The 17,297-nt window shown below is 37.1% G+C and overlaps 2 protein-coding genes across 2 annotated transcripts; both read left to right on the top strand.

Annotated features, from left to right (window-relative positions):
• The first annotated feature begins 8,732 nt into the window (after positions 1 to 8,732).
• LOC132275007 (1-aminocyclopropane-1-carboxylate oxidase homolog 1-like) lies at positions 8,733 to 11,313 on the top strand. The gene is made up of 4 exons (XM_059776389.1): positions 8,733 to 9,191; positions 9,394 to 9,948; positions 10,369 to 10,690; positions 10,786 to 11,313. The coding sequence occupies exons 1-4, from the start codon at positions 8,947 to 8,949 to the stop codon at positions 11,029 to 11,031; spliced, it is 1,368 nt and encodes a 455-aa protein (XP_059632372.1). The 5' UTR covers positions 8,733 to 8,946; the 3' UTR covers positions 11,032 to 11,313.
• Positions 11,314 to 14,631: 3,318 nt separating this feature from the next.
• On the top strand, positions 14,632 to 16,795 carry LOC132275005 (WAT1-related protein At5g07050-like). The gene is made up of 7 exons (XM_059776387.1): positions 14,632 to 14,888; positions 15,062 to 15,124; positions 15,203 to 15,319; positions 15,415 to 15,646; positions 15,843 to 16,001; positions 16,091 to 16,242; positions 16,341 to 16,795. Exons 1-7 carry the CDS (start codon positions 14,644 to 14,646, stop codon positions 16,468 to 16,470), a joined length of 1,098 nt encoding a protein of 365 aa, XP_059632370.1. The 5' UTR covers positions 14,632 to 14,643; the 3' UTR covers positions 16,471 to 16,795.
• The last annotated feature ends 502 nt before the right edge of the window (positions 16,796 to 17,297 follow it).

The raw sequence follows: 17,297 nt of genomic DNA, 5'->3' as shown, positions 1-17,297 counted from the left end.
AGCTTTGAAAAGAGAGATTGCAATATTGTGAGCTGGAATAGAGCATCGGGAAGCTCCGGCAATTCCACGCCCACCTGAAGTAGAAGAGCGAGTTATGCAACCCGATGAGGCTCACCAAGAAAAGTAGGAAGGTAACGATCGAGTGGATCCTTACCGCGAGGAAATCAGGCCAGGCAATTTACCACCAAATGCTTGTCACGTGGAGGATTGAGAAAGATCTATTCATCTGGATCCGCATCGTGAGCGGATTAGGCAAGAGGAAGCCATGGCATTCGATCCATATCAATAAAGGCTGAGGCGAGAAGAAGCTATGGAGTATGGTCGCAACAAGGCTACACCGTTATAGCAAAAGGAGTTAACAGAGGAATAATCTTATGATCCTCCATATCGACCATCAATAGCCACATACATATATAAAGGTCCGGACAAGGGGTCTGTTGAACAGAAGACGTTTTTAAGTATCCAAGGGAGAATAAAGCCCTTCGTTCGTCAGCAAGAATGGCTGCTTCACCATTTACTGATGAGATCCTGAACACCCTAAATTCGAGGAAGTTTTCCATGTCAGTTTTCATTCTGTTTGATGGAACGAGTGACCCGATCGATCACATTTACCACATTCAGTTGAAAATGGCTCTAAATACGGAGAATGATCCTTTGATGTGTAAGTGTTTTCTTATAAGTTTGACAGGGCCAGTGCTCAATTGGTACAAGAATTTGGCCAATGGCTCAATCGCTAGCTTCCAAGACTTGTGTGACAAGTTCATAAGCCAATATTATAGGAATAAGCGCCAAGCTAAAAATGTCTCAAGCCTATGTATAATGAAGCAGCACGAAGAGGAGCGACTTCAAGCTTTCCTCACCAGGTTCAACCTCGTCAAGAGCATGGTAATGGAATATCATCCATCCACGGCGGTTCAAGCATTCAAGCTAGCAATGAACTGAGGGGCAACGTTCCACACAAGTCTGGTGGTAAATACGCCAAAGACCATGGATGAGCTGAATGAGAGAGCTGACGGTTTCGTGCATTTGGAAGAAGAAGAAGCAGTTAATGTAAGGAAAATGACAATTATATCAACAGAGGAGAAGTTCAAAACCAAGGTTCGACAAAAACAAGCTTTGCCACAGCGTTAGACCTCTTGGAAGGCAGACAAGAGGAGTTGGTTACTCCACTTAAAGTCACTCTCGCAAAGCTATATCAGGAGAACAAAGATAAGTTTTGCTCTCCCTTACCAAGTAGACAACCTCTCGAACATAGAGATTAATTTAAACATTGTGCTTTCCATAGTGATTTTGGTCATTAGACTAACGAATACAGAAACTTAAGAAGGCAAGGGGATAGTTCGCAGGATATATTTAAGGGCCGGTGGTGGAGCAGAACCGACCGGTAGAACAGGTGAAGAGGGATCAAAAGCTGAGCTACCATAGCGCACAGCCTGTTCGGATAATAAATGTAATTCACGACCAACCTGAGCCGACTGAGGAGTCAGAAGAACTACTCCGAACGCGCCTCCGCCAAGCATAGATGAAGAAAATGATTGGCAACGTAAATGTTCTACACCAGTAGAGCACATCAGTTCAGATAAAATTTGCCAGAATGGATCTGCTGCGTGTACAGGTCCCGCATAAAGATCCTCTAGTAGTCAGTTTAACAGTGGCAGAATGCTTGGTGCGAAGAGTTCTGATTGATCCAGGGAGCAATGCGAATGTCATGCTAAGAATAATGTTTGACCGGCTTGAGATCAAGACAGAAAAGCTCAAACCCATCGGAAATCCATTGTTTCGATGGGAAACGAGTAGAGTCCATTGGTATGGTAAAATTGCCAGTGCAAGCTGCTGAAAGAAATTTGATAGAGAGCTTTGTGGTTATTGAGATACATTCGTCTTACAATTTCTTGATGGGAAGAGGATGGATCCACAGGGTCTAGAGAGACCCATCAACTCTGTATCAGATGATGAGATGCTTGACCCCGGATGGGAGCAAGGTGATTGACATCCATATGGATCAGGTCGCAACCAAGGAATGCTACTCCGTGACAATGAAAGCTGCTAATAAGGGCAAAGCTCCAGCCCGATCTGACAATTCGAGATAGCAATTACAGGGACCTCCCTCTAAAGTGATAGGGGGGAGGATGAGCCTTTGGTCCTTACCGAAGAACCCCTCATTGATGTACAGATAGATCCTCATAAGCCAGACAGAACAACAAGGGTAGGGTTAGGGCTTGCAGAGGGGGAGAAACAACAGTTAATTGATTTCCTATCTCAGAACGCAGATGTGTTTGCTTGGAAGCATTCAGACATGCCAGGAATCAGTCCTTCCGTATCTTGTCATTCCCTCAATGTAGACCCGAAAGAAGGTTCGACCCAAAGCATAATCAAATCATAGCTGATGAGATTGACCGATTACTAGATGCAGGGTTCATCAGAAAAGTTCAGTACCTGGTTTGGCTCTCAAATGTAGTCGTTGTGCAGAAAAGAATGGGAAATGGAGAATATGTATTGACTTCACCAATTTGAACAAAGCATGCCCGAATGATAGCTTCTCGTTGCCAAAGATTGATCAAATGGTGGATGCCACTACTGGATACGAATGATTAACCTTCCTGAATGCTTACTCAGGTTACAACCAAATCCCTATGGACCCAAATGATGAAGAGAAAACTTCTTTTGTCACCGAACGAGGAATCTACTGCTACAAAGTCATGTTATTCGGACTAAAAAATGATGGAGCTACTTATCAAAGGTTGGTCAGCAAGATTTTCAAAAATCAAATGGGGAAGACTATAGAGGCCTATATTGATGACATGGTGGTAAAGAGTGAGAAGAAGGACAATCACCTGGAACACTTGCAAGATGTATTCGGGGTGTTGAGGAGGTATGAAATAAAGCTTAATCCAACCAAGTGCTCGTTCGGCGTGAGTTCTGGGCAGTTCTAGGGACACGTGGTCAATAACTAAGGAATTGAAGTTAGCCCAGCCTAAGCAGAAGCTTTGTTAAAAAATGCAGAACCAAGAATAGTCAAAGAAGTGCAAGCACTCACAGGTCGGAAAGCCGCACTGAGTCGATTCATTTCTAAGTTGTCAGATTGCTGTAAACTGTTTTTCGATACAATAAGAGGCCATGGAAGGCAGGCCTGGGGGGACAAGCAACCACAGGCACTGACCAGCTTTAAAGAATATATGCGAAACCCTCCAATCTTATCTACCCCCGAGCTAGGTGAAAAACTATTTATGTACCTTGGTGTGTCCAGCATCGCAACGAGTGTCGCTCTGGTGCGCTGTGAAGAAAGTAATTAAGTAGTTCCTAGTGTTCTATATTAGCAAAACAATGGCCGAGCCAGAGAGAAGGTATTCAAAAGCAGAACGACTGATCCTATCATTGGTAAATGCAAAAAGGAAACTCAGGCACTACTTTGAATCCCATCCTATAGTCGTTCTGACCGCCCTTCCTATAAGGATGATCCTGCATAAGCCAGATCTGTCAGGAAGAATAACAAAATGGGCCATAGAGTTGAGCTCATTTGACATAACATACGAACCCAGAACGGTCATCAAAGGACAAGTGGTGGCTGATTTCCTGCTGGAATGTGATATAGAAGACATAGAAGAAGATCTTGGAGGTATTTCATAGAAGTTCTTTGTGAATGGATCTTCAAATCAAATGGGGGCGGGAATTGGGATCAAACAGCAAATGCCAGAGGGTACCACGCAAAGTCAAGCGATCAGACTTGAGTTCAGCACAACCAATAATGAGGCTGAATATGAAGCATTGCTGGTTGAACTAAAGCTAGCTAAATAATTGAAGGTCAAAAGTCTAATTGCTTTTAGTGATTAACAGCTGATCATTTGGCAGGTGACTAGGGAATATGGAACAAAAGACGAGACAATAGAGGCATACTGCTCTGTCATTCTGTGCGAAGTAAAAGACTTTGATTAGATCAAATTCATCCAATTACCGAGGGAATACAATGAAGATGCTGATCAATTGGCTTGTAGTGCATCAAGTTCTGGAGAAACATTGGCTAGGGTTATACCAGTCGATGTGTTATGTCAGCCATCCATCTTTGATGAACCGTCCGGTTCAGAACTTCGGCAAGTTAATGTCATACCATACGAGTCGAGCTGGATTGACCCAATCATGACCTTCATACGAGATGGTGTGTTGCCCGAGTGGAACGAAGAGGCAAGGAAAATCATATCAAATGCTGCAAAGTATGCTACTGTGCACAATCAGTTGTAAAGACGGTCTTTCTCGGGTCTGTACTTGAAATGTGTTACCCTCACAGAAGCTTGACAGATCTTGCGAACTATCCATGAGGGTGTGTGTGACAATCATTGAGGAAGAAGATCTCTAGCGCATAAAGTGATGACACAAAGATATTTTTGGCCGAATATGTCGCGAGATGCTGAAGAATTCTCTAGAAGATGCGATAAATGCCAAAGGTTCGGACCATTAATTCACCAACCACCTGAATACTTGCACGTAATGGCCAAACCATGACCTTTCATGCAATGGCGGATGGATGTGGTTGGCCCTATGCCGACCGCGAGGTCATAGAACAAATACGTTCTACTAGTGACAGATTACTTTACCAAATGGGTGGAAGCAGAGCCATATCCTAGTGTGACCCAAACTCAAGTAAGATGCTTCATCTGGAGTAATATTATTTGTCACTTTGGTGTGCCAAGGTCAATTATTATGGACAATGGGACTAATGTCGACAGCAAGCAAGTGAGGGAGTTGTTAGAAGAATATGGAACCAATCAAAAGTTGGCAGAAGTCAGCCATCCGCAGGCAAATGGTCAAGCTGAGATCACGAACAGAATATTCTTTACTTGTATCAAAAAGAAGCTTGAAGATAAAAAAGGGAACTGGTTGGATGAGCTTCCGAACGTCTTGTGGGCTTATAGAACAACCCCGAGACGATCGACCGGGGAAAGCCCATTTGCTATAGCGTATGGCACCAAGACAGTAATATCGGTCGAGCACTTGGTTCTAACTGTTCAAAGTCTAGCGTGGAATCAAGAGCAAAACGATAACATGTTGAAGTTTAACCTTGATCTGCTGGAAGAGAAAAGAGATGCAACGGCAATAAGGCTCGCATCTTATCAGCAAACACTCGTGAATAGCCACAACAAAAGGGTGAAGCATAGAGATTTTGCACCTGGTGATCTGGTTCTGAAAAAGAAGGTAGGGATTATCAAAAAGATGATGTCACTAAGTGGCAGAAGCCATAGGAAAAGGGGCATATATGTTAAAGACTATGGCTGGAAGATTGGTCAATAAATCGTGGAATGCCACGTCTCTGAAAAGGTACTACCAGTAAAAGATTGAATTACATTTTAAGTAATATTCATTTAGAGTTACGCTCTTACAAATGTATAGACTTTACAAGGGTATATAAAAGGAATTCAGTTGGTTTCAAAAATTGAATTGAGCAAAGAACATTTTTCTTTAAATAAAAAGTAGCAAGTGGCATTCTAGCCGAGCGTCAAACACTTAGCCAAGTAAGTGGCAAATGGCATGAAGAGCCAAATGCCAAACATTTGCACTGAAATAAAAAGTGGCAAGTGGCATTCTAGCCGAACGCCAAACACTTAGCTAAGTAAGTGGCAAATGGCACGAAGAGCCGAACGCCAAACACTTGTGCACAAATACAAAATGGCAAGTGGCATTCTAGCTGAGCGCCAAGTACTTAGCCAAGTAAGTGGCAAATGGCACCAAGAGCCGAACGCCAAATACTTGCACCAAATAAATGTCAAGTGGCAAGTGGCATTCTAGCTGAGCGCCAGGCACTTAGTTAAGTAAGTGGCAAATGGCACTAAGAGCCGAACGCCAAACACTTGCGCAGAAATAAAAAGTGGTAAGTGGCATTCTAGTCGAGCGCCAAGCACTTAGCCAAGTAAGTGGCAAATGGCACTAAGAGCCGAACGCCGAACGCCAAACACTTATGCAGAAATAAAAAGTGGCAAGTGGCATTCTGGCCGAGCGCCAAGCACTTAGCCAAGTAAGTGGCAAATGGCACTAAGAGCCGAACGCCAAACACTTGCGTAGAAATAAAAAATGGCAAGTGGCATTCTAGCCTAGCGCCAAGCACTTAGCTAAGTAAGTAGCAAATGGTACTAAAAGCCGAACACCAAACACTTGCGCAGAAACGAAAAGTGGCAAGTGACATTCTAGCCAAACGCCAAGCACTTAGCTAAGTAAGTGGCAAATGGCACCACGAAAAATCAAATTATCAACTCGTTCAAGTACAGGTTGAAATATAGAGACTTAGCAAAACAGAATTGTCATTTCATTCATCACAAAATAGTTTCTGAAGTATATGAATTGACATTGAAATAAAAGGGAAAATAACTACAAAAGTGGCAGAACGCTAGTCTGCAGTTCCCTCTCTTATGCCAGATCCATTGCCTACCCCATCATCACTAGCTGGGTCACTGTTTCCCTCACCATCATTGGCTGTTTCATCGCTTCTGGAGGGAGAGTCGAGATGAATGACCTCATCAGTTGGCTGAGCTCTGTCAGTGGCAGTACAAGACTGAATTTTCACAAATCATGCTCTGTGATGGATAAAGCAACTTGATGGATTTGTCGTCTCCTACAAACTATTGCAATTCTGGTTGTTTATTAATCATGGATTTGAGTTTTTTTTTTAGTGGCTTGGTGGGGATTCTTGTTATGGTTGGAGGTTTAGAAGATTAGTTTGTAGAAGTGACCCTTTTGACTATCTTTACCTAAATTTCTGCCTCCTTCCTTGTTCAATAATCGGCTTGTCTTATTGTTTTGGGATAATAACTATAGCTTATGTAACAGAGCCAAAATTTCGACAAAAAAAAAAATAAAATAAAGGGTCACAGAGAGCCAAAGTTTGTGTACAATGATTGTAAAAATGTCAACATAATATGTAAAGGTAACCAAGAAAGCCAAAGTTTATGTACAATGATGGTAAAAAATGTCAACATAATATGTAAAGGTAACCCAAGAGAGCCAAAGTTTATGTTCAATGATGGTAAAAAATGTCAACATAATATGTAAAAGTAACCAAGGACTTTGTAGTTCATAGTATTTTTTCTATTTTTTAAATTGGATGGTGAAGATTGGAGATAAAATTTGTGTGTGAATGGAGCGTGTATTTTTTACCAATGACAAAAAATTACCTAACACCTATAATTTTGTATAAATTTAAATTAGTCCTTTTTTAAAAAAACATTAGAGATTAGTCTTACTTTAAGATATTTTTGTTAAACAATATTTACCGTTTGAGAGATTTTTAAAAAGATTCCAAAACTAATCCTAAATTGTTTCCGGCCAAACTACCCTAGCGACTGCTATTAGAACGGATCAGAACCCTTCCTCTATTTTTTTCTCTCTCTTTTAAATTATTTATTTAACCTCCACGGTTGTTTATCAAACAACAAACAATTGTTAGTTTTTTACTTTATACACTAATTATATATTTGGTGATTGTTTTTTCAATTAATTATGTGGCTTTAGAGTAAACAACATAAACTTGGTTTTTCTTCTCACGACTAAGTTCATAGGTATATAATTGATTATGTTTCAAATATATATAATAAAAATAAAATAAAAAAATGTACATGATTGATTGATGCAATATTATCAATATTTTGTTAAACAATATTATCAAAGATTGTGAAGGAGAATCAAAAACATTGTTATGTGTTGTTGATTTGAATTTTGTGTGGAACAAATGTTTCAATTTATTTAATTTTCTTTCTTTCTTTTTTAACTGAAAAAGTTATTTCATTAATTTATTAAAATCTGAGAACAATATTCATAAAATAAACTTTCCATGGGAGGTTTCCATGTTTTTTTCTCACAATTATAAAGTTTTTATATTGCCATAAAAGTTTTCATTAGTCAAAAGGTAAGTAACTAGGATAATTTAAATAATATTATCAAAGATTGTGAAGGAGAAACAAAAACATTGTTATGTGTTGTTGATTTGAATTTTGTGTGGAATAAATGTTTCAATTTATTTAATTTTCTTTCTTTTTTTTTTTTAACTGAGAAAGTTATTTCATTAATTTATTAAAATCTGAGAACAATATTCATAAAATAAACTTTCCATGGGAGGTTTCCATGTTTTTTTCTCACAATTATAAAGTTTTTATATTGCCATAAAAGTTTTCTTTAGTCAAAAGGTAAGATAATTTAAGCAAATAGATACTTTTGAAAAATAAAAATAAAAAAATAAAAATCATTAACTGTTGTTTAGTGTTTGGAATATGCTTTAATATTTCAAGTCTCTCCTCCCACCCAACAAGTTGATAAAATCTTTAGATGCTTAGCAGAGGAGAGCGAAAAGATCAAATATTGGATTCTGACTCACAACTGAAACAGTAGCTAAACATTTTTGACATTTGGATCTAAATTTTGATAAAATAGCAAAAACATGGCACATCATAGTGTTTTTATTCTTTTTGGTAAACCAAGGACCTCATGATTGAGTAGTATTTATTTTATTTATTAAAGTAGATAAAGAAGATTAGAGTCTTAAAGAAGCAAAATGAGTGTGAGAGTGGTCTTGTGAACTTTTTACCAATGAAGAATAATAATAATAATAATAATTCTTTTTTAGTAGGTAACAATGAAGCCCAAGAAAAACCCAAAACAATTACAGCCCAATGCAGCTAGCACTTAGCCCAAGAGAATCGGCCCAGCAGAGAATCGGCCCCCAACAGGTAAGCTTCAACCCTTCCAACAGAAGAACGATGAGCAGATATACCCTTGGATAACTGCCGGTGTAGCAGATTAAGATGGGTATGAACAATCCGGTGTAATCTGTGGTGGATGGTGAGCGATCACCCACGCTGTCTAGTCTGGCGGCTGAGGTGGTGGACAAGAGCGAGAAGGATTGAATGTCCACTCATTGGCGAGGGCAGCAGCGAGAGAGTCCTTGCCCCTTGGATGATGATCTGAGCTATGGAGTTAGCAACGAGATGTAGGATTGCCTGTTGCGACGAAGGTGAGTTCCTTGTTCCTTTCGCTCCAAATAGTGTATATGAATACTGTGAGAGCAAGCTTGCAGAGACGGATTGTAGGGCAATTGTTGATCCAATGATGACTTGCCCAGTGTCCAAATTGGGGTCAATTGATGATTCCGGAGTAAAATTTTTTATGAATCTCCATAAAATAGTTGAAGAAAAGCTTATCATCATGTTGGAGAGGTAATTTTATACTATCATTTTATTGATTTTTTTTATTATATATATTTAATTTCATAACACTTTGAAGGGTAATAATGTCTTTTTAATGTGATGGGTAAATGATGACATTACCGTAAAGTCGTTAAATATGACTAATACCCTAAATTATAACAAAACTTATTCAACTTCAACAGCTAATCCACGATTGTTGTCTCCTCCACAGGACAAAAAAAGTGGATATCACAGGTACCAGAGAGTCAACTGAAGCTGCTGCAATGGATTATGACAGAGCAAAAGAGGTGAAGGCTTTCGATGATACAAAAGCCGGTGTCAAAGGACTAGTAGATGCCGGAGCCATGAATATCCCTAGAATATTCATTCGACCACCTGAAGAGATTGCTCAAGACTTGAATTGCTTGACCATCCCTCTTCAAGTTCCAGTTATAGATCTAAGTTACATAGAAAAAGATGATCATCGACGCAAAGGCATTGTGGATGAAATTCGGATTGCATCAGAGAAGTGGGGCTTTTTTCAAGTGGTTAATCATGGGATACCCTTAAGTGTGCTGAGTGAAATGATGAATGGTGTTCGGGCGTTTCATGAACAACCTTCTGAGGTGAAGAAGGAATTTTATACGCGTGATCGATCGAAAAAAGTGAGGTTGGAATGCAATTACGATCTGTATCGTTCAACAACTGCTAATTGGAGGGACACCATGAGCATTTCTCTACTGCTTTCCGATCATCTTGACCCTCATGAACTGCCTTTGGCTTGCAGGTACTTTGTTTATCTCCATCTCTGATTCTTCAATCTTGATTTTTCATGTTGTTGACTTAATTTAGCCAAGTATATATAGTTTGGATCACTGATCCACCAAAATCCTATTAATAAATACATAATTACCAAAAATATAAATGTGTATCAAATTAGTACCACCAACTAATCTCGACATGAGGGGAAAAAAAAGTAGCATAAGCAAAAGAAGATGCCGGGAATTTCTTGGACGGCGTTCCTAGTCGTACAATTGCTATTTTCAGATATAAATTTGTTATTCCATATTAATTAAATTTATACTAGACATAAGTATGCAGAGAACAAAACGGATAAATGCTAGGAAAAAAGAAAATTAGGAGGGATAATCATATAAAAAATAAAGACAATAACAAACTTCAATCACATTCATTTTCTATTCTACAGAGATTCGACGATTGAGTTCATCAAGGATGTTTCAGAGTTGGGAGATACCATCTTCGAGTTATTATCAGAGGCTCTCGGCCTCAAACCGAACCATCTAAGAGACATGGGATGTTCTAAAGGGTGTGGTTTTGCTTGCCATTACTATCCAGCATGCCCAGAGCCAGACCTAACTCTGGGAGCTAGCAAGCACTCTGATCCTACATTCATCACCATTCTTCTCCAAGACCAAATTGGAGGGCTTCAAGTCTTGCATGATAACCATTGGGTTGATGTTCAACCCATTGTTGGAAGTTTGGTAGTTAACATCGGGGACACTCTCCAGGTTCGTTAAAGGAACAATTATTATTAGAGTAATGCTAATGGAAATCTGAATATGATTTACCCAAAGCTAATGAAATCTTAATTTGGCACAACCAGATTATATCAAACGACAAATTTAGAAGTGTGGAACACAGAGTGCTGGCCAACCGCGTTGGACCAAGAATTTCCGTGGCATGTTTTTTGACAGCCGCTGCTGCTTCTACAAAGGTGTATGGACCAATTGAAGAGCTGATATCAGAAGAAAGTCCCCCACTGTATAGAGAATTTACAGTAAGTGAATATATAAGCAATTTTCGCTCCAGGGCACTTGATACGCCTGGCCTTGATCATTTTAAGCTATGAAGCTGCGAATTCCCACAAGTCATACACTGTACTATATAAATAAAACGTGTGGAGCACTTCTATATGTGTGTATTTGTTTCCCACAAACTATTGCAAATTCTGGCTGTTTATAGAACAGCTAAAATATAAGTATTCTTAAATAATACCAGTTCTGGTAAGGATTTGAAAAGATTCAGTAGCTACATGTTTTGAGATATATATATATATATATATATATATATTTTAGTGGTTGGGTGGGGATTCTTGTTATGGTTTGAGGTTTAGAAGATCAGTTTGTGGAAGTGACCCTTTTGACCATCTTTACCTGAATTTCTGCTTCCTCCCTTGTTCAATAATTATTTGCTTGTCTTATTTTTTGGGGATAATAACTATATCTTATGCAACACAGCCAAAATTTCCACAATAATAAAATAAAATAAAATAAAGGGTCACAGAGAGCCAAAGCTTATGTACAATGATTGTAAAAATGTCAACATAATATGTAAAAGTAACCAAGGCCTTGTGGTTCGATACTATTTTTTTTATTTTTTAAAATGGATGGTGAGGGATTGATTTGTCTGGTGTGTGAGTGAAGCGTGTGTTATTTAACTCCTATAATTTTGTATAAGTTTAAATTAAATTTTTTTTTAATGATTATTGCACAAAATAGTTACAATGAATTCCTAGACTTACTTTTTTAATTGATCAATTATGCAACAAATAAATAATTGGAGATGTAAGAGACTTAAAAGAGTATGCAACTTTATCTAAATTGGGAAGTAGATTTTCTTTCTAACTTCTATTCCAAAGCATAAGATCAGTGTACAAAGGTTACGCTATTTCATTTAGAAAAATCACACTATTTTATTTAGAAAATAAAGGCTTAATTAATATGTTCACACTATTTTATTTTATTTTGTCTTCACATGTAAACTGTTGTATATGTTTTAGAGCACCTTCAATATTTGTGAATATTTTTTTACCCAACATGTGTGTGTGTGTATATATATATATATTTGTGTAAATCTAATGTGTAATAATAGATTTACACAAATAAATTTAGACTATTTATTTTTAGTTCTGTTCTATATTTTTTGTGTAAAAACATATCTCTCAATAACAACCCTCCAATGTATATCTGGACCCCACATAAGTTTTACAAACCTATTTAACATAGGGTTGATTCATTAATAGAATAAGAAAGACGGAAGAAAAATAGAAACTGTCATTTTAACCCAATAATATCTCACCATACGTGGGGAGGGGGGTTCGGGCAGTGGTTTTGGAGGGAGAGAGAGGACGGTATATTTGTTCTTTGTAAACAAGTTTCTTTTGTACTTTCATAGCACACTTTGATGGGTAATAAAATCATTTCAATGTGTCATAGCATAATTTAGTCAATAAACTCATTTTTTATAATGGATCTAACGAAAATTTGGAGGGGAGAGGATAATATTATCACTCCAATGTTAGGTGAGTATAACTAATTAGGTCAAACATCATATTTTAACTTTTAAATCTTATAGTTTTTCACTTATATTTGTCATTTCATAAAAAATGATGTGGATATGAAAGAACATTATTCATTTGTCCAAACGACTTTTAATATTTTCATGTACCACTCTTTTGCATAAGGGTACTACTTCATTCTTGTGCACGCATATACCATTTTTGTGCAAACCAAGTCATCAAAATATATGAACAAAAGTGGTACTTTTGTGCATAAACGTGGTACCTCTATTCATAAGTGTGATTCTTACCTATATAAAAGTAGTAACTTTGTGCACAAAAACTTGATAATGTAATTTTTAATTTAACATTAAATAGTAAGATTAAATTTGTCATTTCATAATCCGGTTAACGGATTGGATACGTATTTTGGGAGTAATGTAATCACGTTTTAAAAGTATAAGAATTTTCTAAAACAAGTTAGGGTTTTATGAGCAAAATTTAAATGTAATGGGGGTTTTATGAAATGCTTCAGTAGCTACATGCTTTGACATTTGAATTTAAATTTTTGTAATATAGCAAAAATATGGCACACCACTGCTTGTTAGACGCTTTTTCCTAAAACTACACGTATGATGGACTTATTATTTACGACAGATCAGATCGCAGTAAACGTACAATGAACACCCTCATGGCAAGCCATATATTTCATGGAATTGGATATGGAGGTTTGTTTAACACAAAAGGTGGACATGTAATTGATCATGACTGGCATCCAGAGGCTTGTTTAACACAAAAGGTGGACATGTAATTGCCTCCCCATAATATTCCCTACCATTGAAGATAATTAATGGATACATGAAGCTGAAATGAGAGCTTGTGGTGAGTGATGATGGCAGGGAGAGGAATGTTCGACTAAACACTTTAAAAGGGAGAGAAACTCTTATCTTATTGATTATTACAAAAAATAAATAAATAAATCAAAAATCAAAAATCAAAAAAAATAAACAAATAAACAAAAAAAAAAAATTCTATCTTATTGATTATTGTATAAGAATCCTCTTTGTTATATAAACAGTTGCCAAAAAACCGATTCGGGCATCGTAACACTACTTTTATTAAAAGAAGAGAAGGCAGAGAGTACAGTTGCTGACCTGAGCAAGTTGAAACGCTGAAGATGCTTTGGTTGTTGGCAAGTTCCTTCTTTTGCTAGCCCCATATGGCCCTGTACAATTCTGGTGGAATTCCCACTTGATACTACTGTACCTGTATCATTTAGTATAACATTTAGCAGGCAAACAGATGAAATTCTTTCTAATTCTTGGTCATTCACTCTGCTACAAGAATATTAATTTACTTAAAGTAATCAAACACATCCTTAAAGAGTTGAAACCAGTTGATTTGGTCACGTATTTTCAGTATCACCTGTCACATTTGATGACATAAAAGCAATATAAGCAATATGGCAAAAGAATATTTGCAATGCCTTCTAAACATTAAAAGAGTTTACTTTGCCAATTACATTCTCAAATTGATTCGCATAAAGCACTTAGGTTCTTTGATGGTACACCTCTATTCGATTGGATTTAACAAAATTGATTCATCATCACAAAATTAGAAGAAGAAAATTAATCAAGGATATAGGTACGTAAGAATATCCGGATTTTCAGAATCTAACAAGAATAACAATGTAATCAAGAGTGGAGTCACAGAAAGATCAATAAATAAATGATTCCCCTTGGATTTGCTAATGTCATTCATGCACAAGGAAAGGGAAAGGCATAATATGATGATCAAATATGATTCGATTAAACAGTAAAATGGTTTTATGGGCGCCCTACACGTATGGCCTTCTTCTTTGGCTCTGATATCACTTTAACCACCATCTTCTCTAAAGATTCGGGATGTAACTTATTTATATCTGCTCTGAAGATTTCTAGTAATTGTCCCTAGTTAAGTTCTGATCAGGTTTGGGGAATATTGGATTTAAGAGTTAATGTACTGAATGTGAATCAGAGAATATCAATTTGCTTTCTTCATTTTCTATCGTGACATCAAGTTGAGGAAGTGTCAGATTATGGCAAGAATTGAATCAAGAACAAGATGCCAACATCAAGCACTGAGAATGGCAACTAACTTTCTATAATCTTCTATATAATATACAGATGCATTCAATGACCATTCATGTTGTGTTGGAAAAGAAAAGAACAGAGGAAGCTTATGGCAGCAGCAGAGGCATTGACACTTATAGGGACCTACAGGAGGTTTAAGCCACACCTCCTCATGGTTTTGGCTCAGATGGGCTATACTTTCTTATATTTCATCACAGAAGCTTCCTTTAATCATGGGATGAACCCTCATGTATACATTACTTATCGACATATTGTCGCTGGCTTAGTGATGCTACCATTTGCCTATTTTCTTGAAAGGTAAGCCAGATTTATTTGAGTGAACACAAAAAATTCAAGTATTTTCATCAAAATGTGTATCTATTTCTTGTAGATTCCGTTAGTTTGTTCACAACTATATGCTACAATACTTGTAATTTATTACTTAAGCTACTAGTTGTAGTTATTGATCTTTCATTTTCTTTTTCCTGCAGAAAAATAAGGCCTAATTTGACATTAGCTCTGTTTCTGGAGATTTTTGTTCTCTCTCTTTTGGGGTAAGATCAACTACACGTTACGCGTAAATTATTCTGGAGGAATACATATATTAACAAAAAGAATTTCAATGATTACAGGGTAGGTTTGACTCTAAATATGTACTTTGCAAGCTTGAGATACACCTCTCCAACCTTTCTTGCATCAATGGTCAACACCATAGCATCCCTAACTTTTGTAATGGCAGTAGTACTCAGGTTAGCATCCCACTAATCTCTTAGAACTACTGATCTGTACAAAACTAAGCTACGATTAATCGTACCATTTATCTAAAAGAAGTAAGTTCATGCAGATTGGAGGTTGTTGATCCTGGAAACCCTCGTGGGATAGCCAAAATTCTAGGAACTTTGGTTTCCTTGGCTGGCGTGACGATCATGACTTTGTACAAGGGACCCCTCATGAAAAACTTATGGCATCCTCTAATCCATATTCAAGGAAATGCAGTAAACCATGAGAACTGGTTGAAGGGTTCGATTCTTACAGTAGCAAGCTGCATAACATGGTCTATATGGTACATAATGCAGGTTTTTAACCCAAACTATACTCATTCTTACTTAAACTGGAGTTACTTGGTAAAGCGTGAATCACTTGTCAAACTATATAAAAAATTAAATTAGTATGAATGTTAACAAGTGAATCAAATCTGCAGGAGATGATGTTTACTATAGAAGAATTAAAACAGTTTTTCATTAACAGTTAAGAAGTTCATGAAAATTGCAGGCATTTACATTGAAAAGATATCCAGCACAATTGTCACTGACCACATGGATGAACTTTGTTGGAGCTGCACAATCAGCTGCGTTCACAGTGATTGTAGCACATGAAAAAGCCTCTTGGACCATTGGTTTCAACATTGACTTGTGGTCTACTATATATGCTGTGAGTATATAGGAACTGAAAATCTAACTTTTGTCCACATTTAAGTATCAGATTTTCTCACAGTTGATCACTGGTTGTCTATATGACAGGGTGTTGTGGTCTCTGGCTTAATAATCTTCATTCAACTATGGTGCACAGAACAAAAAGGACCAGTTTTTGTAACAATGTTCAATCCCCTTTCCACAATATTAGTGGCAGTTCTAGCATACTTTGTTCTGGGCGAAAAACTTTATATGGGCAGGTAAATTAATTAATAAATACATAAATACATATATAGAGAAATATGAACATACAACTTTGAAGTGATTGTATGATCTGAACATTGGCTCTTATGTGCAGTATACTAGGAGGAGCTATTGTCATTTTCGGTCTATATTTGTTGTTATGGGGCAAAGAAAGTGATGGAAAAGAACTGAAGCCAAAAGAGCAATTTTATGAAGAGCATAAAGACCCTAAAACACAGGTATAGAGAGGATTTGGAAGAAGAACCATAAGGAAGTTATAATCATTTCCTTCACCAGCAGATGAGGAGGTCACTGCCAAGACATTTCTGATCAATAAAACAAGAAGAAGACACGAGTAAGAAAGACACTGAATGAACTGAAGTTCATTTTTCGGCCTTTGATGTTGCTGAGTACTTATCTTGGTACCATTTTTCATATATAAATGGATCAGCTGCATCAAGTTCAGACTCCAATTGTGAACAAATAGACTTTGAATATTTTTCATTGAAAAAAGTTTGTAAATCTCTCTGTATAAGGAGCATATGAAACTAGATGATCACATTACAAACATGCACAATATTCATATTACAAGTGTTCTTTTTACACTTGTTAATAATGAAGTGTTAAGGAATATTATATGCATAATTTTCAAATTACATGGTTACAATCTTAGATCTAGTTAAAACACTGTATAAGACCAAAACAAAATTATATTAAATAACCATATTCCTCATACTTTATAAAACCAAGTTACCTGTTCAAATCGTGATTCGTTCTGTAGTCGGTTGCTCGAACTCCCTACAAGGTATATGAAATTTGCTCAAAATTGCTTCTCACTCAAGCCGAACACGAGTTATGCTAGATCTAGTTAGTTAAAGGTTCGACTAAGATTGAGCAATCCACAACTCAGCTTGTTAACAACCCATCTGTCCAGAGGCACCACCAGTGTGTACTGCTTATAAGTTGGACCGTCTCCACATATCCATCATATTTGAGACCTATTATTAGTTATGGTGCTTCACCACCTCACTTTCCAAGTTAACCTCCAAAGTAAAATCATACCTAATATCTA

This window comes from Cornus florida, unplaced genomic scaffold (genome assembly GCF_030987335.1).
Source record: "Cornus florida cultivar Cherokee Brave unplaced genomic scaffold, ASM3098733v1 CherokeeBrave_3.0.0_Hap2_Chr09, whole genome shotgun sequence".
Taxonomy (NCBI): Eukaryota; Viridiplantae; Streptophyta; class Magnoliopsida; order Cornales; family Cornaceae; genus Cornus; species Cornus florida.
This window is presented reverse-complemented; position numbering and strand designations above follow the sequence as displayed.

What these genes read in the sequence shown, in the direction of transcription:
- LOC132275007 (XM_059776389.1), top strand. Translation starts at nt 8,947, where the DNA reads ATGGAGTTAGCAACGAGATGTAGGATTGCCTGTTGCGACGAAGGTGAG. An exon ending in CTTATCATCATGTTGGAGAG is followed by an intron (nt 9,192 to 9,393) that starts GTAATTTTATAC and finishes TCTCCTCCACAG; the next exon opens with GACAAAAAAAGTGGATATCA. An exon ending in GAACTGCCTTTGGCTTGCAG is followed by an intron (nt 9,949 to 10,368) that starts GTACTTTGTTTA and finishes TCTATTCTACAG; the next exon opens with AGATTCGACGATTGAGTTCA.
- LOC132275005 (XM_059776387.1), top strand. Translation starts at nt 14,644, where the DNA reads ATGTTGTGTTGGAAAAGAAAAGAACAGAGGAAGCTTATGGCAGCAGCA. An exon ending in TTTGCCTATTTTCTTGAAAG is followed by an intron (nt 14,889 to 15,061) that starts GTAAGCCAGATT and finishes TTTTTCCTGCAG; the next exon opens with AAAAATAAGGCCTAATTTGA. An exon ending in GAAAAACTTTATATGGGCAG is followed by an intron (nt 16,243 to 16,340) that starts GTAAATTAATTA and finishes TCTTATGTGCAG; the next exon opens with TATACTAGGAGGAGCTATTG.